Source organism: Tachypleus tridentatus, chromosome 9, assembly GCF_004210375.1.
Source record: "Tachypleus tridentatus isolate NWPU-2018 chromosome 9, ASM421037v1, whole genome shotgun sequence".
NCBI lineage: Eukaryota > Metazoa > Arthropoda > Merostomata > Xiphosura > Limulidae > Tachypleus > Tachypleus tridentatus.
Genome location: NC_134833.1, coordinates 152,726,881 through 152,753,768, shown reverse-complemented (window position 1 = coordinate 152,753,768; position 26,888 = coordinate 152,726,881). Strand labels below are relative to the sequence as shown.

Sequence of the window (26,888 nt, the reverse complement as noted above, 5' to 3'; positions counted from 1 at the left end):
TAGAAAACTGAAAGGAGGAAAACTGGTGAGAAGGCAGAATCACCCTCTCATGCTGCTGAAGTTTATGGAAGGAAAGGTTGATCAAAATAATGGAAGATATATGTGGAATGATATAGAGTACATGAAACATCTATAGCAAATAAATCTGACTGATGAACTCCAAAGGCAAAAAGGAGAAGGAAATGAATGTGGTAGAAATGCAATAAAAGAGAAAGGGTAAGAAAAGTAAAACCAAGAAAAGCAAAAAGTGTGGGATAACACTCCCCAATAATACACAATCAAGGAGACAGAAGACTCCTGATCAAATATTCAAGTGACAAAATCCTTAATATTAGAAATAGTAGGTCTAGGATGTGAAAATCCCTGACCATCAAAAGAAAATGTTCAACTTATGCTGATAAACTTTCTTGAGAAAAGGCAAGTGGAACAAGCTAAAATAAAAGAAACAAGGAAACAACCCACCTGGATCTCCTTGCCAAAGAATGGATAAAAAACAGGCATGAAGAAAGTGCTGAATGAAATGTCAGTGATCCAGGTTGATTCAGAAATGATGGAGTAAAAGGAAGAGGTAAGGTAATGGATGGGTGGACTAGCTGGAGCAACTACAGGAAATGAAGTTGTACTGGCCAGAAAAGAGAAATAAGAGAGACAACATGGAAACAAGACCTGGTGGCATTTTACTAACTGAGATGAGCTACAACTGTAGAATTCTCAGAATCGATCGTAACAAGATGATTCCTCACAAGATCATGAGGTAATGGAAAGAAAATGGTATCTGACAATAGAAGAGGGGAAAGTGGACAAGTCTTAAAATAATACAAGAATAGTCCTCAAATCTGTGGTGAAAAGTCACCAAAGGGGAACAAAATCAGATATGCAAACCCTCACTGAATAGGAACTCACTAGGTTGGCAACATGTCCATCTGCATCATATAAATTGAAACGAAACGTGTATGGAACAGGTAAGGGCTGAGAAAAAGTGGACAAGAAACAGTAATGGTGGTATGTCCAGGCCCAGAATGTGAAATGATCCACAAAGAGAGAAGTGGTAATTAGGTATCACACCAACTCCACACAGGATTCCAAAGTCTCATGAATATTACTCAAAACATAATGCTGGATAAAAAAAAATGGTTCATTATTAGTCCTAAGATAAGTTGGTGGTAAATGATGTGAGACAAAGCTGCATTCTCCAAAAGGTTTCAACGACAATGAAACCATGTGGGCAAGACTAGACCCAAAGAAGAAAAAAAATGCCAAAATGGAAGTAACAAGAGAGAGGCATTCCCTCAAAAAACATTCAGTATCACCTGAAAAAGAAGATGGATAATAAACCAGTCACACAGGAGAGTTGATAGAATAAGGCAAAACTGGGAAAACTGGGCATGGGATATACAAAACAGGATAATAGTGTTCCACACAAAAACACAGGCAAAATCATTGATTCTAACTGTTCAGGATCAAGAAATGGACACTTAGTCTGATGACAGACCAAGGCAAACTGGCACCCTCAATCATCTGAGAAATAACATGCTCAGCATGTACCCTAATATTCAGGAAAAAATACTGAAAAGAGGTTATGTAAAAATTAAAAATAGGGATCATATGAAAGTGGCAAAAAGAAAAATATAGAACATATCTGAGAAATCATGTCTAAAAAAGCCATATTAGGCCTAGCTCATTCCACAGTAGAGGCATATGAAGAAATGGCAAAATTAGATGAAGGATATAAGCTGTCAGAATCCTCACTGACCTGAACAAGTTTGACATGTTCAGGAGAAATAGGTTGGTTCATATAATGATCAATCTTATGGCAGATGATAGCCAATAAATCCAAAGATGTCACTGCCACCTGTAGCCTGTATGAATGTGCTAGTAGAAGGCATGATCTCTGAATTGGTCACTTGAACTTCAAAATTTACTGTGTATAAATGAAAATTAAACACAACGGTTTGATGGGAAAAAAATTAAAAGCTAGGAAAATAAATTATCTGAAAAGTCATTATCTGTTCAAAAACAAAATATCCACTTTGGAATAATAATGAAAAGAAAATCAAGAAATGACAGAACAATAAGAAACGAATAGGTGAAGTCATAGTGCTCAGAGTGTATCACTGATTGTAAGGTGCATGGGAGCTAGATCAACACTTGTGACTTGTGAAATTATTTGCATATAGAGGGCAGCACTGAATGACCATAGCTATTAGTGTGAGAGGAAATAACACTATATCTGAAGCCACTGTTCTGGTATGAATGCCTTTTATAAGCTGGCAAAGCAAGATTATAGTTAAACATACTTGTCATAAAACATTATATTAGGCATATTATATCGTTCAACACCATATTTATAATTAGCCCTTCAGGAATATGAGATTCAGAAGTATAAATTATTTCAACCATATTATATGCATTGCTTATGATGTGTGTTGTTCAATCCAGAGTCATTCAGACTGGCTGGGATACAGAGAATGTAGTAATGGTTAGAATATTATTTATATAGGCCTTTCATCGCAACAGTTATGGTGTGAATGCCCTTTAGCAGCTGACAAAATATGATTATAACTAATTATACTTCTTATAAGACATACAATATGTTAAACGGCTTAAATCACATAAGCTGAAAATATAAAAATTTTCATAATTCTGCAAAATGACACAATTTCATTAACTTAGATTTCTTTTTACTCATCCATTTTATTACACCCTGTTTAAAAACACAAATTATTTATATATTTGAATAATTTTCATAAATCTTTAAGTACCACCTTTCAATAATAATGAGTTAATAATGAACTGCTAACAAAATTTTTAATCTTCCAGATTACCAAAGTGCATTTATAGGGAATTTTGCAATGAGGAATGGGATACGTATTTGCTGACTTTTTCATACAAAAAACTGATTTTAGCCATTGTAACTGCAATGCAAACACAATACATTGATCAAAATTTCTTTGTATTTCTATCACTTCTACTTTATAAAGATCTAGGGTAGTAAAAGGAAAAAAATTAAAACACTAACACTATACACCTGGTTTTCTAATTCCACTGATAAATGTAATATAAATATGAATATACAACATAAAAAGTGCATAAAACAACTACTGATGTTCAAAACTAGTTTTAATACCCAGGTAGCTACTGTATTTAGTATAACAAAAATAATTTAACAAACTCATTTCTGAACAAAATTCAAATCATAAAGAAACCATTATTTCATAGCCCTGTTCAAAAACACAGAAATAATAAGATGATTTAAAGGAATTATTCTAGAATGAACTACAACTTCTTTCAGGACTCAAGTGAGGATGCAATTATGATGATAAAAAAATCAAAATACTAGTACCTAAACATTTATTCTACACATTCTGTGTTAATTTTTTGTAAACTGCTTCACAAAGTATCCACCAGGTTTCGTAAGGAAATTGTTTATTTCTTCTTTACCTTTAATCCACAATGCATGGTCAGGATTGGCCATCAGAAGTGAAGATGCAACCATTGCAGCAATGTGGGCTCCAGCTGAATGTCCCAACATATAGATACCTCTGAAAAGTGCTACAAGCATTACTAAACTTTACTGGTTTACAAGATTTATTATTAAGGCTGTAAATTTAAATTATGTATTTTCATTTCATAAACTTTTTTATTGAGTTGTGCTAGAAATATAACAGCACAGATGAAGTTGTGAACCATACTTGGCAGGCAATCTGATAATACATCCTTCAATCTTTAAACACACTTAGTAGTGCCAAAACACAAACACTTTACACTATCTCAGGAACCAGTAAACAAATAATCAATTGGTAGAACACTAGATAAAAGAAAGTTAAAGAACAGTTGCCTCGCTTCAGCAACTCTTCTGTGAGATAAAGAAGTGCACAAAAAATGCATCTGGGAATATTTAAAAAAGTTCCTTACAAATTTAAATTAGCTGTACATAAATTGAAAGAACTGATATCAGTTACATTTATAGTTGCTTTCTGTGACCTAATAAATGTACTTCTAAAATTCATGTTTGAAAAATTCTGATCTTGCTAAATGTAACACATTTGTGTTTTGTTCAATGTTTACAAGTATAAGTTTTGCTACTAATTCTTATGAATCATAACATTACCCATGAATTGTCCTAGAGAATCAACATTTCTTCACATTAAGAACTTTCTTGATTATTGTATACCATACTCTAATAGCATAATAATCTTCAATAAAAGAAATACCAATTTGACCTTATTTCTTGATGATGAGAAAGCTACTTAAAATACAAACGTTTTTCAGAATGGCTGGTATGGGTATTAACATTTTTATTGATAAGGAGAGAACAATGTTTTGACCCTCCTTGGTCATCTTCAGGTTAAGAGAAAGAGTTTGCAACTGATCGTTGCTGGACACCCTCGACCCTAAGACGTGTTTGGCAAAGGTCACTTGCAAACTCTTTCTTAACCTGAAGATGACCTAGGAAGGTCGAAATATTGACCTCATTTGATAAAATATTTTTTTTCTAATAATAATGTAAGTAATAGTTTTTGCAACTAAGCAAAACAAGTTTTCTTTAAAATAATTTGCAATGAATAATTCAAAATATCACATGAACCTTATTATCAGTAGTTACACATTTTGTATCAAATTCTGAGACATACATGCTTCATCTAATCATGCAAGTAACCATTTTATACTGTAATCAAGGTTATGAAATTGTATATTTAAAACACTAATTTATAATGGATAAAAACAAACAATACAAACATGCATTGAAAAGCACTGTAGACATAGAACACAGGAAACATAAGAAATGCATGTCAGTTGTATTGGTGATGTAAATCTGAAACTTTTAGATTCCAACATCATATGCAAGCAAGATTTTACCACAAAAGACTTTAATATTCCCATTATTGTAAGCTACATTTTGAATTTTATAGTTTGAATATTAGCTAGGGAGAGAGCTGTGGGTCTTAACGATAATAACAAAATAGGCCTAGAATAATTAAAAAAACTTTTAAGGATGTGACAGTGTTCTGGCATATTTAAAGCTGGATCATATATGTGAGAGTATACATGTGAAATGTATATGGTTTTCAAGAAAGAGAGTGAACCACTTCAATGTTACTTATCATGGTTACTTGGTGCAAATAAGGTGATTTCATTTTGCATCAGTCCATGTACTGTTAAGAGTTTTGAATATTATTTGTAATGCAGCTCTATCACAATTTATGACAATGTGCAAGTGGTTCAAGCTTGTAAAAAAATCAGAAGGAAATAAAGTAATTTTATTGTGGACTGAACTGAATTACTTCCATCAAATAATTTTAAAAGAACCCACCCATATAAGAACAATAGAGCAAAACTTACATTAGTTAAAATACTTCAGTATCATATATGCTCCCTTACCTCGAACCTCGAGACTTTGCCATATCAATAACATGTGCTACAGCTCGACACATATCTGCCACAATATCATCAAGGGTTGCTAGTAGTATGGACAGAACATTCAAGTTGTAAACAAACTGAACACAATATGACACCATGTGATACTAAGCACAAAATTCTACTGACATTAGTTTGAAACTCATAAAATTTTTAAAACATTATCAATTCGTTCAAGATCTGACAATATGATGTGCCATAATAAAACGACAAACAACCTATTTTTGCACTCTACCTATATTCTCAATACTAACAAAAGAGCGTTTTAAAAAATAATAATTTGTCTTAAAATATGTGGTGATAGTCTCATAAAAATTCCCAATATTAGAGGTTACACATTCCTAACAATATTTTGTTCAACCATTAAAAATTGCCAATCTGGTTGGAATGTTGGTTGTAACAGCTTTGTGAGTGATCTTTCTTCTTAGTAAGTTAAACAAGCAATACATCAGACTCATTTTAATATCCTCCATTATTAAACTACTATCTTATTAAAGAGTTTTACTAACTTATTTCCTAAGTTCTGATGAATGCCACTTGCCCACATTTTTCTATAAGTTCTTTGAGCACTCCAGTAAAACCATGATTGTAATAACTGTTGAATAGGAGATGCTTACTTCTCAGTGTATTCAACTAAGCCTAACATTCCTCTCTGTTATAATATTTCTGCCTTACCTTTAGGAGCAAGACTGTAGCCTGCAACAATACACAACATTCCTGCATCAATGAAAGGTGGAGCTACAAAACTTGAATCTTCTCGGCTGAAAACACCATTAGAACACCACAAATGAAACATTTTAAATTTGGGATTAGATCAGGGTAATCCAGTCCTCTTATGCATGAATACCACATTTTAATCCTTACATAAAACCATCATCCAAGACAAGATAGAAAATATCTAATTTTAAATACTTGATATTTAAATTAGAATTTGTGATGCAAGATAAACAACAGCTTTATATTGTCATATTCATTATTAATTGCAGGTTATACACAACAATGAGACGTTTAGTAAATGATAAAAACAACTCTGACCACTTGTGAAAGAGGCTATCCACATTATCTAATAAATCATTATTTCTTCCATAACAAAATTAATCTTACCTGAACCTTTGGGTATTCTTTACACATTTAGCTTGTCTTTCCTCAATGAGTGACAATCATGTGTGACAGCAGAAAAGTTTATTTCATATTGTTAAAAAAAATGTAAAGTTATTTTAAGTTCTGTTGTTTATGATATAAGGGATGCATTAATAGAGACATATAATTTATTTAATTAGAAGTTGGAGAACAAAACCATATTAAAATAGACATACCGACCCATAATCCATGCACCTCCGTGGATTATTACTAAAATAGGAGAATCTGTAATTAAGAAAAAGAAAAAAGTATCTAATTTAATCAATATTAATTTGAAAATATTTCATGTTCAGGGTTTTAAAGTGATCAATGCTACTTCATACAATTTCATAATATTTTATCTCAAATCGCGATGACTCCTTCAAATTAACATCTTTACAAACAAATCACAAGTTTGCAATAAACCTGCTTAGAAAACAGGTAACACATAATATAAAACAATTCAAACTTTATGATCTATAAAATTAATAATTCACCTATTTTGTTAACCCTCAGATTTTGTGCAAATATTTAACAGTAAACATAATCCTGCTAAAACAGTCAGTCACTTGTACCCTTTAAAAAACCAAAACACTGTTTGGTGACCATCACTATTGCTGACTAACCCTTTCATGACAAGCTCAGTATAAGATACAAGTTCATACACACACTTACAAATGTTAAGTGTTTATAGTGCAGCTTTTTACCCTTTCACAACAGGCTTGGTATAGTACACAAGTATATATACACATTTATACTATAACATTTGATACAGTATGTGTACCTTCACAAAATTTGGCTGACTTTTAGTGTAGGTTACAAGTTTTTTGTACACAAAAAATCAGATTTCTTAATTTAATATTTTTACTAAAGATTTGTTTGTGAAATTATTGAGACCGTTTGGTTATTAATCAAAGTTTGAAGTGATTTCATGTTATAATTAAAAACTATTCTTCATCCCAAAAATCTCAAATATTACTTGTGTAACCTCTAAACCTTCGTCATCACCGATTAAAACCTCATAAATACATTTCAAATGTTTGTTTTCAGTAAGGCTATATAGTTTAGTTTCTGTATCATATGAGAGGTCTGTCAATTGACCAACCTTGTAACCATCATAAAAAAATTAGAAAATAATTTTTTTGAGCTAGAATGACTAAATGTTATAAAATGAAAATACAAATGTTTAGTCCAAACAGCATAAGTCTCATAAAGTTATATATTTATCATTTTTATTACATTGACTTTGTAGTTGCCTAGCTAACATAATTTGTATTGAGACAGTACACATGTACTCATGTTACTGCATCCAATAATTATTAATATAAGACAAACCTGGTCTTAGCTGTGGTTTAGTAGACTAGTGTTAGGAATTATACAGTAACATTTAGATCATTATATATAATATATTATTACTATTTAGAAATAAGTTATGAAACATTTTTCTTAACAATTATCTCTTATAGCTATGACCTCTGAACTGTGTTACAACTGGGCATAAGTTATTGAGCCTTTTAAAATTTCACATTTCTTTAGGGTTTTTTATATATACAATTTAATAACTTAAATATCATAAATAACTATACTAATACCACAGAATTCCATTGTAATTTATTAAGCTAAGTAACTAAACTGTATTTAAGTCTTTAAAAAATTATGAAACTTTTTTAACCTACGTCCTTGAAATCTTGCTTTGAAAGAACAAGGAGGACTTCTAACACATTAAAATGACTGAGGAAACTAAAGGTATATTATAAGCTGTTGATTGGTTATTCATGTCATATATTGTAGTAAGAGTATATAAGAAACCATTTTCATAACTGAAAACGGGTGAAGGGGGCCACTGTATTTGATTCAGTACATAAACCATATCTCACCAAAATAAACAAATATTAGGTTCTTATTTTATATTATAGCTTGATAATATTAGTAATTTGAGTTCCCAATTTGTATAAAACTATATATTTAGTATTTTGACATCACAAACATCTAATTTTAAACAGTGTTACAATCAACATACCATGTGACTTACTAAAATCTATATTTAAATGTGTTCTTTTAATATTTACTTTTAAAATAAGAAATTAATTCATATATTATATTAAAGCTTGAATTATAATCTCAAATACTTGTTTAATTTCTGAAATCTCCAAAATATATTTCAAAGTTTGTTTTCAGTAGAACTTTATCTTCCATCTGTTATATACTCTAATCTCTCTTGATGTGAGATCTGACAATTCAACAGATCTCATAATCACTATAAAAACTTGCAAAACGAACATAAATTATGATTTTTTTCATTCCATAATGACTACGTATTATAACACAAAATACAAACATTGAGCCTACATGGCTTAAGTTTCATAACATTATACATTTCTATATATATGTATTACTTTTATTTTATTGACCAATCAGCTGTTCATCGCCAATTATCTCGCTGATCACTCCAAGACAATTGCTAACTGGTGTACAGTCAGGTTTTGATAACTGGACCAACATCCATGTATGGAACAGAGATGGTGGTGATAGAGCCAGAACAGATGGGCTTTGTGACTCTGTCAAGTAGCTCATTCCCATGAATACCAACATGACCTGGTATATAAAAAAAAAATGGACAGAGATAAATGATAGAGAGAGAATGAATTCCCTATACAATCTTCAAACCTCAATCAGATTCCCCTTAATTCTTCATTTTTCAAGAGAAAACAGCTTCAGGGATTTCAGCCTTTCCTCACATGACAACCCCAGCATCCCAGGCACCATCCTAGTAACCCTTCTCTGAACCATTTTCAAAAATTTGATATCGTTCCTAAGGTAGAGAGCCTAAGAGTGAACACAATTCCAAATGCAGCCTAACCAGTGACCTATTCAAACAAATTATAACCTCTTTAATCCTGTAATTCAATAAATCTGTAGATACAACCTAAAATCCCATTTGCCCCACCATTAAAAACAATAAATTGTTTGGATGACTTTAAAGACTGATCAACTACTACACCAAGATTCCTTTCATAATTTTGTTAAATTTATTCCCACAGAAATAATACAATTCAGATTATGATAACCCACATGCATTATTTTGCATTTATTACAATTAAAACTCATCTGCTATTTATTTTTCCAACTCAATAAACGATCTAAATCCTTTTGTAAATCATCAACATCCTCTTCACAGCCAAAAAACAACCAAGCCTCTATTATCATCTGCAAATTTAAATAATTTATTAACCATTCCTTCAGAAAATAAGAGAGGAAAGGTCCTAAGACTGAGCCCTGAGGTACCCCAATTGTTACATTAATCCAGTTTGACTAAATTCCATTCATAACAACTTTCTGGTTTCTTTCATCCAGCCACTTTTCTATCCAGTTTCCTAACTTATCCCCCCATACCTGCAGAGATAATTTCTTACAGCCCTTTTATGTGATACTTTGTTAAATGCTTTCTGAAATTCCAGATATACCAAACCTACACCCTTACCTTCAGCTACACTGCTGGCTAAAATCTTAAGACCAATGAACATAAAAAATATGCATTTTTTGTTGTTAGACTCAACCACTTATTTTAGCAGAGCTTCGAAAGATAAAAATAAGAAAAGGGAAAATAAAAATAAAAAACGTTTTAGCATTTAATAGAGAAATTGTGAACACTATGAAATTAGTCTAAATACTAGCTGGTCAAAAGTTTAAGACCATACTGAAACGAAGTATTAATTGGTAAACACGTAACGAAATTTAGTCATTTGTGTTCAAGCATTATCATTGTCAACATCTCTCACTGACATCTCCCGAGTTACATTGGGTTAAAGCAAGACAAAGGCTAAAAATTTGACAGAGTTTCAACGTGGCAGAGTTGTCGAGCTGCAAAAGCAAAGTCTCTCTTAACGTGCCATCGCTGGTGACATTGGGCAAAGAAAAACTGCTGTTGCAAATTTCTTAAAAGGCCCTGAGGAACATGGAAAGAGAATTTTGCTGGCGTTGAGCAGGATTCCACAGGTTGTCCAGCAAGACACCAGCTAATTATTGAACCACACTGAGACCCTTACAGATGCAGAATGCAGCTCAAGAACAATAAGGTGGCATCTATGAGAGAAAGGCTTTAGAAACTGTAAACGTCTTCAAAAGCCACACCTTCTTCCACATCACGAAACAGCTCGGTTAAACTTTGCTGACAAGCACCAAACATGGGACGTAGAAAAGCGGAAGAAGGTTTTGTTCTCTGATGAGAAAAAATTTAATCTGGATGGTCCAGATGGCTTCCAATGTTACTAGCATAAGATTATCCTACTGGGGACATTTTCTGCATGACATAGTGGAGGAGGTTCCATCATGATCTGGGGTGCTTTCTCTTTCCATGGAACAATGGAGCTTCAGGTTATACAGGGCCGTCAAACAGCAGCTGGCAACATTGGCATGTTGGAGAGAGCATCTTTACTGACTGAAGGCCCTCACTTGTGTGGAAATGACTGGATCTTTCAGCAGGACAATGCTGCAATCCACAATGCCTGCAGGACAAAGGACATTTTCATGGCAAATAACATGATTCTTTTTGGACCATCCAATGTGTTTGCCCGAACTGAATTCCATTGAAAATGTTGAGGGCGGATGGCAAGAGAAGCCTATAGAAATGGACGTCATTTCCAAACAGTGCAAGATCTTTGTGAAGCCATCTTCACCACTTGGAATAACATTCCAGCCAGCCCTCTGCAAACACTTATATTGACCATGCCAAAGAGAATGTTTGAAGTTAGTTGCAATGACGGCCATGCAACTCAATACTGAGTCCTCTTGTTAGGCATTTTCTACCCTGTTTAGGACTTCTTTTTGGTATGGTCTTAAACTTTTGACCAGCTAGTATTTAGACTAATATCATTGTGTTCACATTTTCCTTATTAAATACTAAAAAAGTTTGTTTTTTTTTCCTTTTCTTATTTTCATCTTTCGAAGCTCTACTCAAATAAGTGGTCGAGTCTAACAATACAAAATGCATATTTTTTCTTCATGTTCACTGGCCTTAAGATTTTGGCCAGCAGTGTATAAAAGCCACTTCTTCTTCCCCTAAATATTCTATCTCTATTAAATAACCTGTAACCCTGTATTTCAAATAAACTCCTGTCATCAAAATCATCTACTTTTAACCATGTTTCAGTTAACCCCATAACATCAAAACCTTTCATTCCAACTGTGCCCTTAAGTCATCTGTTGTATTTCTTAAATTTCTAGTTCTACAATAATAACAATTTAGCTTATCCTCATAATTACTTCTATACTCATTTCCTATGCTAAACTTTTTTCTGCCTCTTAATCTTTTTTGCATTTAGTTTTACTGGCTCTCATCACTGTCTAGTCCTAGTTTGAAACTTCCCTTACAGCAAACAGACTTAACAAACAAGCCAGCCCAACAATATTTAAATGTAAACAATCCAATCCAAAAATGTTTATTCCACTGAATTGATCCCACTAGTCCAGCCAGCCTATCTGCTCATCCTTACATAGGAGTCTAAGCCTTGCATTTAGCTCTAGTGACTTACTAATAATTTCATACCCAGAATTATAAGCAGTATCCCTCACAAAATTAAGTTGTTTTTAGTTAAATACCTATATCTAATAGGTATATATAAAATAACTATATAAAAACAAGTTATTCAATTTCAGTGTTCTTAAAACATAGAACGGTAAATAAAAAATTATAGAGAGAAAGAAATAGAAGGTCCTTAGTTTAGATTCTACCTCGTCAATATTGATAATTGGGTTCCTAATTCATGAGAAACTACAAAATTTGTATTTCTACATTATAAACATCTAATTTGAATCAATGCCTCATTCAACGTACAAAAAAATTCAATATTTAGGGTTTATTTTCTAATATTTACTTTTAAATTAAGAAATTATCTCATGTGTCATAATACATCTTGAATTATAACCTACAAATTGATACCAAACTTATTGACACGTGTCCATAAATGGTAGTTTAATAATATTTTGAATTAGAGTCAACAAACATGAAGTGACGTGGTTTTTAATCCATGACTCATAATAATAGAGTTAAAGTATCTCAAACATGAAAGTTTCAGAATTTTCTGATGCTCTACTGTAAACATTATACTTCTGTATCTACGGTAGGTCTGAACCACTTTTATTGTACACAGAAAGTTCTAGTTAATATAATAAATATACAGACTTTAATCGTAGTCTCTAAACTTCACTTAGAATTTGTGGAATTTCTGAAAACTGGTTGCATACGAGTTATCAAAGTTTGCCTAAACATTAATATAGATGACTCACCTGCTGGAACTTTATCTGCTCCAAATATATCAAGCTTTTCTCGTTTACCAAATCCATAACTTATCCCTAACTGACAAGGAATCTCTTTCTTCAACCTTTCACTTGCTAGCAAAACAAGAAAATAATATTAGACAATGTACTCTCAGTAACCACGCTTTTACAACATCTTGTAAATATGAGTTTGCCAACTGTTATGTTATCATTGTGTTTATATACTATACAAAGTTACACGTAATTTCCTTGCTGTTCAGTTTGGTTATACATATTCAACCACTTAAGGTGTTATTTCATGTACAGTTCTAACCTAATTAAATTATAATTAAATAATTCACCTACACTCTGCCATCAATTGTAATACGGGTTCATGAACTTTTAATGATGGTTATCTGAATCATTTTTTATTCTATCAATACTTTTAGAAATATTTTAAAGTTAATTTCACAAAAATAAATTTCCATAAAAACTCAATTCTGCTTAAAAGTGCCAGATAAGTCACCCACATTCTTTGACTAATTATTCACCTGGCTATTTTGATTTTGTTTGTGCCATTTCTATTAGTTTTTTAATCCTGGAGGGACTTAATCAATACAATCACTGTGTTAAGTGTCACTCTTTGCCTTATGACTAAATATTGCTGTCATATGGTAAATGGTATGTACGTAATATCCATTCTCTACCTGTCCATGTATCTATATAAATATAATAGTACTGTCTGTTGTGTGTCCATCTAACAACTTATCTATATAAATATGACAGTACTGTCTTTTCTATGTCCATCTAACAAGTTATTTATATGAATAACAGTACTGTCTGTTGTATATCCATGTAACTATTTATCTATATGACAGTACTGTATATTGTATGTCCACATAACTACTTATCCATACAACAGCACTGTCATTTGTATGTCCATCTCACTACTGTATACATATAACAGTACTATATTTTGTATGTCCATGATATTCTGCCTCTTCTAGTAGCATAACCAATCAGATATTATTACAGCTAATCAACATCCAGTCCTTACAAACAACACACACTTTGGAGTGTTATTAATAAAATTATATTAAAAAGGTTAAATGTCTTAAATAAACTCTCATAATACATAAACATGTTTATTGTGGTTGTTTTGTAAGCATACTTTATCAGTTATTAATAATTTTGCTATATTGTGCCTCAGGGCCCATGACATCTATTAGTATGTGAATGTTGTGTTACAGAATCTGTGACATATACTAAACATTTCCTATATTTCTCCCTGGTGGACATGTATCTCCTTCCAGGGTCATTTCCACCAAATTTTCTACTGGTTATAAGATGTATGAAGTCATATAAAAAAAACCGATGTGATAAGCAGACTTTCAGTAAATGTATGCCTTCATTGAAATGTTGGGGTAAATAATGGACTTCAACAACACTGACAGCTTTACATCTGCAGCTATATATTTTTGTTAACCCTTTCACAACAGGCTTGGTGTAATATACACAAGTTTATATACCTATTGGCACTTTTTAGTGAAGATTACAAGTTTTCTGCATACAAAAAATAATATTTTTTATTGAAATATTTTTACTAAAGATTTGTTTGTGAAAATATTGGTCTGTTTGGTAACAAGTTTGAGTGCAAAGTGATTTCATGTTATGATTAAAAACAATGATTTTAAACTATTTTTCATCCCAAAAATCTCGAAAATACATTCCAAATGTTTGTTTTCTGAAAGACTTTATATTGTATGTTCTTTTCTATACTCTAACTGTGTGGGATCTGTCACTTGGCCAAACTTGTATCCATCATAACAGAATAGGTAATAGGTTATGTTTGTTTCATGCTACATGACTACATGTTATAACATGAAAATACAAATGTTCAGACAAACCAGCTTAAGTCTCATAATGCTATACATTATATTGACTCTTTTGTACTGTCTGTTGTTTGTCCATGTAACCACTTATCTATATAAATGTAACAGTACTGTATGTCCAGTGTGACAAGGTGCACATACACTCATGTTACATGTCCAATAATATAAAACTTACCATCAGTCTTCCCTGTCTTGACTGTGTTTTAGTGGACTAGTAGTTTGTAATATACAGTTACATTTCAATTATTGTATATTATATATTACTACTATTTAGAAATAAATTATTAAACTTATATTTTTTAAAATATAGAAAAATAAATAAAAAGTAACAATTATCTATTTTTGCTATGACCTTTGAACTCGAATGTTACTAGACACAGGTTGCTAAGCATTTTAAAATTTTGCATGTAGAAAACATATGTTTGGAATGTATTTATAAGGTTTTAAACATTACACAAATAATACTTGAGATATTTGGGATGAAGAACAGTTTTTTTTTAAATCCCACCATGAAGCCTCTTTGAACTCAGACTAGTAATGAAATACTCTATTTTCACAAACAAATCTTCAGTAAAAATATTTCAGTAAAAATCTGATTACAAAATACTTGTAATCTTTACTAAAAGCCTACCAAATTTTGTGTAGATACACATGCTCTATCAAAAGTCACAGCACAAATACTTGACATGTGCAACTGTGTATAGCAAATACATTAATCTGTACACAAATGGTTCAGAAATAAGATCAAATGGTTATGCCGACTAAGTTATTTGGTATTTTCCATACATTCCCAATAAATTATAAACCTTTGTTTCATGACAGATAATTCAATATTCAACCAAAATTGTTATACCTTTAGCTCCTTCACTGATATAGGTTTGCATAGCATTTTCTTGAGGAAAGCGATGAGACCACAAGTCTACAGAATACTGCTTTTCAATCTCCTGATGTGTGATTAAACACACAATTTGGATAGAAAAGGATAGTCATTAAAAATATAACACTAATGTTAATATATTTATCAACATTGTTTTAATTTTCATAACAATTTCAGACAAATACTTACACAAAGTAATTATTGTAATTATTTTGTATTTCAAAGATTTCTCGACATTCCTTGTGTTTATAAAAATTTGTTTGAAACTTCAATTACACGGAAGTGGATGTTCAGAGTGAAATGGAAAAGGTTACACATTAAAATATTTTCAAGGTTTTTGTTAATCGGATTGGGCAGAACATTTTAGAATGAAAGACGTTTGGTTGAAAATTATTTTGAAGGATATAAACATTTATTTAAGTGTAAAAATTTATAGCCAGCACATGAATCTATTTATTGATCAGTTTCTTGTTCAACATGGAGTTTTCTTAAATTGGTCATTCTATTGAAGAGTCTAAAAAACTTGAGTGGGGTCTAATATTACTTCAGAATGAAGGAAATTCAACTTTAAACTGACTGTTGAGTATACCTTTACTTATCACATACTATACCTCCACTAGAATGACCGACGAAGACCTTCAAAATGCCAAGATTCTGCCATTGGTTAAGAATGAACTGAACACTAGTTTAGTTGCAACTAATCTTGCAAGTCATATAGTTTATTTGATGAAGTTCATATCTTCAAGATGATAAGACAGCACTCTGAATGCTTGTGAATGCACTTCCAAATGAATTTAGTAATTAGCAACTAAAACAAGCTGTTCTACTGTGTTATTAATTAAATAATTAAATTTGTTAATGGAAATTGTAATCCAAACCTTTTCTAACATGAAACCCTGAGCAGTAGTGATAAAAAGTAACCATGTGGATTGTGGCAACAGACAAGAGGTAATTGGGTAGACTGAATCCAAAAATAAAATCAGACAGAGGTGATTACCAAAACTAGCAGGACTGGAGACAACAAGAATCACAAAATAAAATTCATGGGGAAGAAAGATAAAGTAACAGTGAGGAAAATGAAACAAATAACTCGGAGTGACACCACTGTGACAAGAAAAGAAACCACAAGCTCAGAAAAAAAAACTACAATTAAACCTATGACTCATAATTTCACTTAAAGAAAATATCGAAAGTAGAAAAGGGAATTATAGCAGAACATTTTCTAAACAACCAACGTTTTCAGTAACAACGGAATTAAAAAAAAGCACCATAAATGTACTTAACCTCATCCAAAGGCATGGCTGTAACAGTATTTTAATCTTCTTGTTTCTCAGTTTCAGTAACACCTGGAATAAACAGAAAATAACCAATCGTATGAATGTGGTTCCATCTGGCTAACTCCTGAGAAATTTGAAAATCTAGCAAATTATTTTGCTGAACTTATCAAACTACTAATCTATACTTTAGCAGAATGAAAATGAATTGCATCTTTACAAATAATATATTTTCCTGAAAGAATAATGCCATAAAAACAAGCAATGGTTTCAAGTTAACTTTTCTGAAAACAGAACAAGTACAAAAATCTGAAACTTTAACCCCAGAATTTTATTCTTTAAATTAAGTGTTGTAGCTTGCAAAAAACATAAATTTGTCTAACATCAGGCATCATGTAGATCTTGGTTGCAGTGAAACCCAAAGAAAACAAAAAGCTTAATTTTGCTTTCAGGGTTAAAAACATCAAAATATTTAAAGAATAATTGTCACTAGTTTTAGTTTTTGCTAAAAAAAAACAAAACATTATTCCATAAACTATGTTTAAAGATAAGTTACTGGGTGTAGGATTCTGTGTATCAACATTAATGTATATGATTTATATACAACAGAGATTAATCCCATATTCAGTTTTTACAATATTTTAAGAACAGTTTGAATTATTTTGTTATTTTATTTTCATGGTATTATAAAAATTTTCAATCATTACTTTCATAATATGCAACATTAATTAACGAACATTCATAAGCAAATTACAATGTTAAACGTAATTTTTATTTCTTGAATGTTATATTTTGTTACACTTACAAAGTGCAGATAGTCCTCATGTAGCTTTGCGCGAAATTCGAAACAAAAAATAAACAAAACACATACTTGTAATATTCACAAACTAAAGATAAAAAAGCACAACCTCAAACCTATATGAATGGTGAACTACTTCCGACTTAAATCTTTCCAAATTTTAGGGCTTACATTGTACATGGCTATTGATTGCCCTGAAAGGGGCCCCGGCAAGTGTGGTTACTCTGAACCTCGTGTGCCATATACACTTCTCTCACTTTCTCTGGTGTTTGGGTATATATATTTGTATACCCAGGACGGTCAGGTACACTAAACCTCTTCCTCCTTCCATAACTTTGTTAGAATGGCTAGATTAATATATTTCAATTAAATACTAAATGGCTGGAGTGATATCAAAGTTTAGTCCTTTTCTGGGCAATGTCCATTTTTTGTTCTTTGATTTTATTATTATGTTTTTTTAAATAAGTCTAGAACGTAGGTGGCCTGTTTTAGTTTGGCTCTATTCTATTATTACTATTATTATTAGTATTTTAAAGATTTTATCTTAATGACCTAATGTAGAAATTTAGCGGGGAGAAATGTTTAGGTCTCTCATCATCATACATGCAATATCTGTCTAGTTCGCATAACAACTCATTTTTTCGCCAATTTTTATCGAAATATTGCACTATGTAGAAGTCTATCTTTTTATTGTTTGTGTATTTGAGTAATTATGTATGAACTTTGATGAAGTGGTTTTAGGTACTAGGTTTTAGGTAGCATGTAAGTTTCGAATCATGTTAATCCTAAAAATTTTGCGGATGTAGCAGTCTGGAGGAGCTCTCCGTTCATGTAGATTTGGGGTTGAACTTCTTGATGTTTCGTATATTTTGAAAATATTACTAATTGCGTCTTTTTTGTATTTATTTTAATTCTATATTTTTCGCAATATTCACATATTTAGTTGTGGTTGTTAGTGGTTGCTATTTCTGGTGTAGGGGCACTTCTCCGAATTGCTACATCATCAGCGAACTGAGACGCGTATCCATGGTTTGGGTCTTTAAGTGGCATATTATTTACACACATGATGAAGAGAATACGGCTAACCGCCCATCTTTGAGGGACTCCAGCTTCTGGAGTGAAGAACTCCGAGAACGTTCCCTCTACGTTTACTCTACATTTTCTATTTTCCAAAAAGTATGATAACCAGCGAATAATTCCTCGCGGTAGTCCCATTTCATACATACGGAACCGAAGACCATCGTGCCATACAGTGTCTAATGCTTTCTCGATATCGAGGCATTCTTTTTTTTTATTAAAGCTGTTGATTATTGTTTCAGTTAACCTAATTAAGTGATCTGTTGTTTGTCTTTATCTAAATCCGTTTTGTTCTGGTAATTTTGAATTAATCTCCAAAAATGTGGGGGAGTCTATTGCTTATTATTCTTTCGAGAATTTTACCTACACAGGTGGTCAGCCTGATCGGTCGATAACTGTTTGGTTTATTGGCTGGTTTTCCTTCTTTGTGGAACATTAAAATATTAGCTTGCTTCCAAGAAACTAGGATGTATCCAGAGTATAGAGATAAATTAAATATGGCTAATAGGTGGTCAAATAATTTTGGAGTGTCTTTTTTGAGAAGAATTGTTTGTATTCCATCATTTCCCGGTGTTTTGTTTTTTTGTATTTTTGATTGCTTGTTCAAGTTCATTTAGTTTTTTTTGTTTTGTTTTTTGGTGAGTAGTTGGGTAATGTAGTCATATGTATTGTTAGTGTTGCTGTTTTTAATGTTGACTGGAAAGTGTGGTTTATATAATTCTATGTTATTTGTTACGTGCTTGTTTATTTTATTGTAGTAATAGCTGTTCATGTCCGTGTCATTGTGTTTTAAATGTGCTTTGTAATTGATGTTTGAAGGCTTCTGCTTTTTCTTTGTTGGTTTGTTCTAAGGTGTTATATTTCAGTGTTGGGTATTTTCTTGTAGTGGGTTCATTTGTGAATCTTTTTAAATGTAGCCAGAACTTACTAAGGTCGGCTTGTTCGTTTAGTTGAAAGCAAAAGTTGTCCCATTTTTCTTGTTTTTGTTGTTCAATTTCTGCTCTAATTTTATTTCTAATGTTGTTGATTTATGTTTTTATTTCTTGTTCTCTTGTTGCCATGAATAGTCTTCTTAATTGTCTTCGTTGTTTTATCATTGTTAATAGTTGTTTGGTTGGTTTCCATGCATTGTTTGTGGTTATACATTGTTGTTTAGGTATCGTGTCCGTAGCTGCTTTTAGAAGGCAATCCATGATTATTTGGCTGCATGAATCAATTTCTGATTCGTTATTCGCTGTATGTTTAATTTTGTCTGGTAGTATACTGTCTAACACTTTTTTGAAATTGTTGCCAATTTACCTTTTTTAAATCAAATTTGTCCTGCCTACTGATTTTATCTTTATGGGGGGTGAGATCGAAGACACACCATCTAGGGAGATGGTCGCTGTCAACATCTTTTCCCACATTAAATTTTATTAGCTTTGGCCTCGTATTGTAAAAGGTGAGACAGATGTCTAAGATATCATTAGAATTTGTTACATAGGTAGTATGGGTAGGTGTATTATCATTAATAAGAGATATACTATTATTATCTATGAATTGCAATAGATGTCTGACATTGGAGTTTGTAGAATTACATCCAAAGTTCTTATGTTTGGAATTCAGATCACCTATTACTATTGTATTTTGGTTGTGCGAAAAGATGTTGTATATTAGATAAATGTCTATACACTAAGTTGGAGAACAGTATAATTCTGCTATTGTTATTATCGAGTATTTATCTAAGAGAATATCAACCACTATATTTTCATTGCTGCTGTCCATTTGGATTTCAGTAACGGAAAGATGGTTTTTTATACAATAACAATTCCTCTGTTGATGTTTTGATTATTTCTTCTATCTTTTCTAATTGATGTATAGTTACATATTTTAAATCTATTCTTGGAATAAATTAGTGTTTTATTTATAATAATAATATCAGGGTTTATATCTGTTATTAAGTCTTCGATCTCATGTTTCATGGAAGCAAGTGCACCTTGGATGTTGATACGTAGAACTGTGAATTTTAAGATTTTTTGCATGTATCCTGTAATTGTTGTTATTAGTTGTGCTATGTGTGGTGTTATGTGTTTCTTAACTATGTTTATAAAAATGTCGATGCTATTTTTCGATTGATTCGATTTTGTAAATTCTGTAATGAACTCTGTAAAAATGTTTTTAATTAAGTTTACTATCATTCTTGTTTCATCGTTTGTGTTTTCTTTTACTGTAAGAGTGTTGTTTTCTTGGTTGCTTGTTGTATCTTATGATATTATTAGGTACTTGTAAGGTCGTTACTGTTTTCGTTGAGTTTTGTTGTTCTTTAATAAGTGATTTTGGTTGTGTAATATTTTCTTTCAACTTTTGTGCATATGTAATTGGTCCTGTAGTTGTATGTGTTTGTTGTGTTATTGTGATTGGTGTGTTATCTTGTGCTGGTTTTGTTGTTTTTATATCATAGATGCGTTGTTGAATCTCTTTATATTTGTCGCATCCTTTATGATTTGCTGTACGCGTTTCACCACAATTACAGCATTTTGGTGTGGCTTGTTCTTTTTTACAAGGGGGCCCGGCATGGCCTAGCGCGTAAGGCGTGCGACTCGTAATCCGAGGGGCGCGGGTTCGCGCCCGCGTCGCGCTAAACATGCTCGCCCTCCCAGCCGTGGGGGCGATATAATGTGACGGTCAATCCCACTATTCGTTGGTAAAAGAGTAGCCCAAGAGTTGGCGGTGGGTGGCGATGACTAGCTGCCTTCCCTCTAGTCTTACATTACTAAATTAGGGACGGCTAGCACAGATAGCCCTCGAGTAGCTTTGTGCGAAATTCCAAACAAACAAACAAACTTTTTTACAAGCCGATATATGGTGTTCACCGCCACATCCGCAACACCCCGGTGTTGCTAGACATGCCGCTGAGACGTGACCATATCTTTGGCAATTAAAACAATGTGTAATTACAACTGCTGGTGTTTTTAATTGTTTCACTTGGTATTTTTGGTACCACACCATGATTCCATTATTTATCTGTTCCAGGATATTTTAATGTTGTTCTAAATCTACTCTTACTAGATTCGTTGCTTTATTCGTTACCTTGAATATAACTCTTTTTACTTTGATGTAAGGTCTGTTTAGATTGTTTAATCCCTGCTCAATATCGTGTTTGGTTATTGAGTGGTACACCCCACGGATTACTATAGCCTTCGGCTGTGGCTTAGTTCTTGGTAAGGGAATATTTATATTCCCAGGTGCGAAAGCGTCCTTGGGCCATTCTTTAAGTTTATTTTGGTCAGCAGCTCCTTGACCTCCGACAAGGACACCGCCTCTAGGTAAACCCTTAACGTTGGTTATTTCAACCCCTGGTTTACATCTACTTATTTTCGCTGCTAGTTGTGGCTGATTATATGTGCCAGGCACGCCTTCAATAATTATAGAAGATTCGGGTGGTTTTGATTTAGGTTGTGTAACTTTTTGTTGTGTAGTTTCATTATGTAAGGAATTTCTTCTTTTTCTTTTAGACATTACTAATGTGAAATCTTGGTCATCATTATTCTGTTCATCTGTTTGTTCTTAATTTTTTTCTTGATTGGTTTCAGTGTTAACAACATCCAAAGCTTTGTTTAAGTTATTAACATCATTTGAATTATTTTTAGTGGAGGAAGGAACTGTCTCTACCTCGGTATGAGAAGTTTCTTCTCCTTCATGAAGGAACTGTCTCTACCTTGTATGAGAAGTTTCTTCTCCTTCAGGAAGGAACTGTCTCTACCTGGTATGAGAAGTTTCATCTCCTTCAGGAAGGAACTGTCTCTACCTCGGTATGAGAAGTTTCTTCTCCTTCATGAAGGAACTGTCTCTACCTCGGTATGAGAAGTTTCATCTCCTTCAGGAAGGAACTGTCTCTACCTCGGTATGAGAAGTTTCATCTCCTTCAGGAAGGAACTGTCTCTACCTCGGTATGAGAAGTTTCTTCAGGAAGGAACTGTCTCTACCTCGGTATGAGAAGTTTCATCTCCTTCAGGGAACTGTCTCTACCTCGGTATGAGAAGTTTCTTCTCCTTCAGGAACTGTCTCTACCTCGGTATGAGAAGTTTCATCTCCTTCAGGAAGGAACTGTCTCTACCTCGGTATGAGAAGTTTCTTCTCCTTCAGGAACTGTCTCTACCTCGGTATGAGAAGTTTCTTCAGGAAGGAACTGTCTCTACCTCGGTATGAGAAGTTTCTTCTCCTTCAGGAACTGTCTCTACCTCGGTATGAGAAGTTTCTTCTCCTTCAGGAACTGTCTCTACCTCGGTATGAGAAGTTTCTTCTCCTTCAGGAAGGAACTGTCTCTACCTCGGTATGAGAAGTTTCTTCTCCTTCAGGAACTGTCTCTACCTCGGTATGAGAAGTTTCTTCTCCTTCAGGAAGGAACTGTCTCTACCTCGGTATGAGAAATTTCATCTCCTTCAGGAAGGAACTGTCTCTATCTCGGTATGAGAAGTTTCTTCTCCTTCAGGAAGGAACTGTCTCTACCTCGGTATGAGAAGTTTCTTCTCCTTCAGGAAGGAACTTCTCTACCTGGTATGAGAAGTTTCTTCTCCTTCAGGAAGGAACTGTCTCTACCTCGGTATGAGAAGTTTCATCTCCTTCAGGAAGGAACTGTCTCTACCTCGGTATGAGAAGTTTCTTCTCCTTCAGGAAGGAACTGTCTCTACCTCGGTATGAGAAGTTTCATCTCCTTCAGGAAGGAACTTCTCTACCTGGTATGAGAAGTTTCTTCTCCTTCAGGAAGGAACTGTCTCTACCTTGTATGAGAAGTTTCTTCTCCTTCAGGAAGGAACTGTCTCTACCTCGGTATGAGAAGTTTCTTCTCCTTCATGAAGGAACTGTCTCTACCTCGGTATGAGAAGTTTCTTCTCCTTCAGGAAGGAACTGTCTCTACCTCGGTATGAGAAGTTTCTTCTCCTTCATGAAGGAACTGTCTCTACCTCGGTATGAGAAGTTTCATCTCCTTCAGGAAGGAACTGTCTCTACCTCGGTATGAGAAGTTTCATCTCCTTCAGGAAGGAACTGTCTCTACCTCGGTATGAGAAGTTTCTTCTCCTTCAGGAAGGAACTGTCTCTACCTCGGTATGAGAAGTTTCTTCTCCTTCAGGAACTGTCTCTACCTCGGTATGAGAAGTTTCTTCTCCTTCAGGAACTGTCTCTCTCTACTCGGTATGAGAAGTTTCATCTCCTTCAGGAAGGAACTGTCTCTACCTCGGTATGAGAAGTTTCTTCAGGAAGGAACTGTCTCTACCTCGGTATGAGAAGTTTCTTCTCCTTCAGGAACTGTCTCTACCTCGGTATGAGAAGTTTCTTCTCCTTCAGGAAGGAACTGTCTCTACCTCGGTATGAGAAGTTTCTTCTCCTTCAGGAAACTGTCTCTACCTCGGTATGAGAAGTTTCTTCTCCTTCAGGAAGGAACTGTCTCTACCTCGGTATGAGAAGTTTCTTCTCCTTCAGGAACTGTCTCACCTCGGTATGAGAAGTTTCTTCTCCTTCAGGAACTGTCTCTACCTCGGTATGAGAAGTTTCTTCTCCTTCAGGAACTGTCTCTACCTCGGTATGAGAAGTTTCTTCTCCTTCAGGAACTGTCTCTACCTCGGTATGAGAAGTTTCTTCTCCTTCAGGAACTGTCTCTACCTCGGTATGAGAAGTTTCTTCTCCTTCAGGAACTGTCTCTACCTCGGTATGAGAAGTTTCTTCTCCTTCAGGAACTGTCTCTACCTCGGTATGAGAAGTTTCTTCCTTCCTTCAGGAACTGTCTCTACCTCGGTATGAGAAGTTTCTTCTCCTTCAGGAACTGTCTCTACCTCGGTATGAGAAGTTTCTTCTCCTTCAGGAAGGAACTGTCTCTACCTCGGTATGAGAAGTTTCTTCTCCTTCAGGAACTGTCTCTACCTCGGTATGAGAAGTTTCTTCAGGAAGGAACTGTCTCTACCTCGGTATGAGAAGTTTCTTCTCCTTCAGGAACTGTCTCTACCTCGGTATGAGAAGTTTCTTCTCCTTCAGGAACTGTCTCTACCTCGGTATGAGAAGTTTCTTCAGGAAGGAACTGTCTCTACCTCGGTATGAGAAGTTTCTTCTCCTTCAGGAACTGTCTCTACCTCGGTATGAGAAGTTTCTTCTCCTTCAGGAACTGTCTCTACCTCGGTATGAGAAGTTTCTTCTCCTTCAGGAACTGTCTCTACCTCGGTATGAGAAGTTTCTTCTCCTTCAGGAAGGAACTGTCTCTACCTCGGTATGAGAAATTTCATCTCCTTCAGGAAGGAACTGTCTCTACCTCGGTATGAGAAGTTTCTTCTCCTTCAGGAAGGAACTGTCTCTACCTCGGTATGAGAAGTTTCATCTCCTTCAGGAAGGAACTGTCTCTACCTCGGTATGAGAAGTTTCATCTCCTTCAGGAAGGAACTGTCTCTACCTCGGTATGAGAAGTTTCTTCAGGAAGGAACTGTCTCTACCTCGGTATGAGAAGTTTCATCTCCTTCATGAAGGAACTGTCTCTACCTCGGTATGAGAAGTTTCTTCTCCTTCATAGTCAAGAGAAGTTAATTTAGCTTTGGTTACATCACACAGAGCCAATAACGGCGAGTTTTTTTCTGTTAGAAATTAGTTCTAGTTTTTGCCACCAAACGAACTAGACTTACTTTGTTTATTTTTCTGGCCACTAGATGTTGATGATCAATCTTTTTCGGGAGTCATTGATGAGTTTCCAGATTCATTGGTCGGCATCGCTTTTTCTTTAGTGACCCGCACTTTCCACGATCTAGTAGGATCTTTACCTTTTTTACTTCAACTGGTGTTCTCTCTTTTAATGTAAGTAAATTCTTTTAGTCTAGTGGGTGCAGTTATTTACCTTTGCCCAGGTAGGTGAAGGTGGTTCTCGCCAGTATACGGATATAAGTTTTCTATGCCTATATTCTCAAGAGCTTACAAAAACACGTCTATCTCTTGGCTCACTCTCGCCAAACGTCTTATACACATTGGACAATTGTAAAAATATCAAGGAAGGAGGAAGAAGTTAACAAAACCTGACCCTCCTGGGTATATAAACATCTTCCCATCTGTACATACCAGTTTGTAGCTTTGTTCTAAAACCACAATTTTCGACTTTAAAGAAAATAGTTAAGAAAGTGTTAACGCAGAGAAAGAGAGCAGACAATACACTTGCAATGCCATTTGAAGCTACTTAACCTAATTAATTTCACAATTTATCGGCATAAATTAAAATTAAGTAAAACTTAGTTTTTAAATCTTCACATTTTCATACACCTAAAATTTTCACACATAAATAACAGGGTGCTTGCAAAGAATTTCTCCAGTAACATATCGGACATTTGAGACGCATCCATTTCTTGTATAGTTGCTAATTCAATATTTTATGTTTTGTTGTTCACTTATTTGATCCATAAACAAGTCTAACCTATAATGATGTTGAAGACATTCTAATTAATATTATGATCAAGAACTGTAACAACTTTGAGTTATTAACTAAACTATTACAAATGGATGCGTCTAACACTCGATATGTTACTGCGGAAATTCTGTACAAGTTTCAATAAAGGCAACTAGAGTAAATTACTTAAAAAGTTAAATAAAGTATAACTAACATTATTACTAGTTAATACCTTTCAAATACAACAAAAGAACAACAGCGGATTTTTTTCTGGCCAATAAACGTAACTATTATACTTTACAGACGAGAATGTAAAGTAAAATAAACTGTAGTTCTTCAAGTCTTAGCAACGAGTTCAAATCAGAAGAATTTTAAACAATTACTACACAAGTTGACTATTACTACTAGTATTAGGCAGTCTGCAATTTCAAAGTTCAACGTCGAGTTCAAAAGCTACTTATTTGTAATCTGTTTGCAGATCTGTATCCATACGTTGAAGTATCAGTACACATTTTGCATTATTTACTTGAGAAACTAAATATCGGCTCATTAAAATTAAATGTTTAACGTTATTTATTTTTAGCAATAACAATTAATATACTTTAAAAACTTTAATAGTGAAAACGTAATATTTAGCGAAAAACCTGCAATATTCAATAGAAGAAAATACATTCTCGATGACGAGAAACCCACTTGAAATAAAAATCAAAAGGAGAGAATAACATCTCCAATTACCTAGGTCATCACCAGGCTAAGAAAGAAAGAATTTGTAATTGACCGTTGA

The 26,888-nt window shown here is 33.6% G+C and overlaps 1 protein-coding gene across 7 annotated transcripts in view; it reads right to left on the bottom strand.

Annotated features, from left to right (window-relative positions):
* Positions 1 to 26,622, bottom strand: part of LOC143226672 (kynurenine formamidase-like) — a 38,129-nt gene extending 11,507 nt beyond the window's left edge. Inside the window, exons 1-8 of one of the 7 annotated variants that reach the window (XM_076457947.1) lie at positions 26,337 to 26,622; positions 16,846 to 16,907; positions 15,538 to 15,628; positions 12,823 to 12,927; positions 6,735 to 6,783; positions 6,094 to 6,179; positions 5,383 to 5,461; positions 3,442 to 3,542 (exon numbers count right to left, since the gene is read on the bottom strand). In XM_076457947.1, the coding sequence (XP_076314062.1) occupies positions 3,442 to 3,542; positions 5,383 to 5,461; positions 6,094 to 6,179; positions 6,735 to 6,783; positions 12,823 to 12,927; positions 15,538 to 15,628; positions 16,846 to 16,860 (526 nt within the window). In that variant the 5' untranslated portion in view covers positions 16,861 to 16,907; positions 26,337 to 26,622. Of the gene's footprint in view, positions 1 to 3,343; positions 3,543 to 5,382; positions 5,462 to 6,093; positions 6,180 to 6,734; positions 6,784 to 12,822; positions 12,928 to 15,537; positions 15,629 to 16,845; positions 16,908 to 17,640; positions 18,066 to 26,336 lie in introns of those variants that run through there. The other 6 variants (XM_076457953.1, XM_076457950.1, XM_076457951.1 and 3 more) reach the window with 6 other exon arrangements.
* Between the last annotated feature and the right edge of the window lie 266 nt (positions 26,623 to 26,888).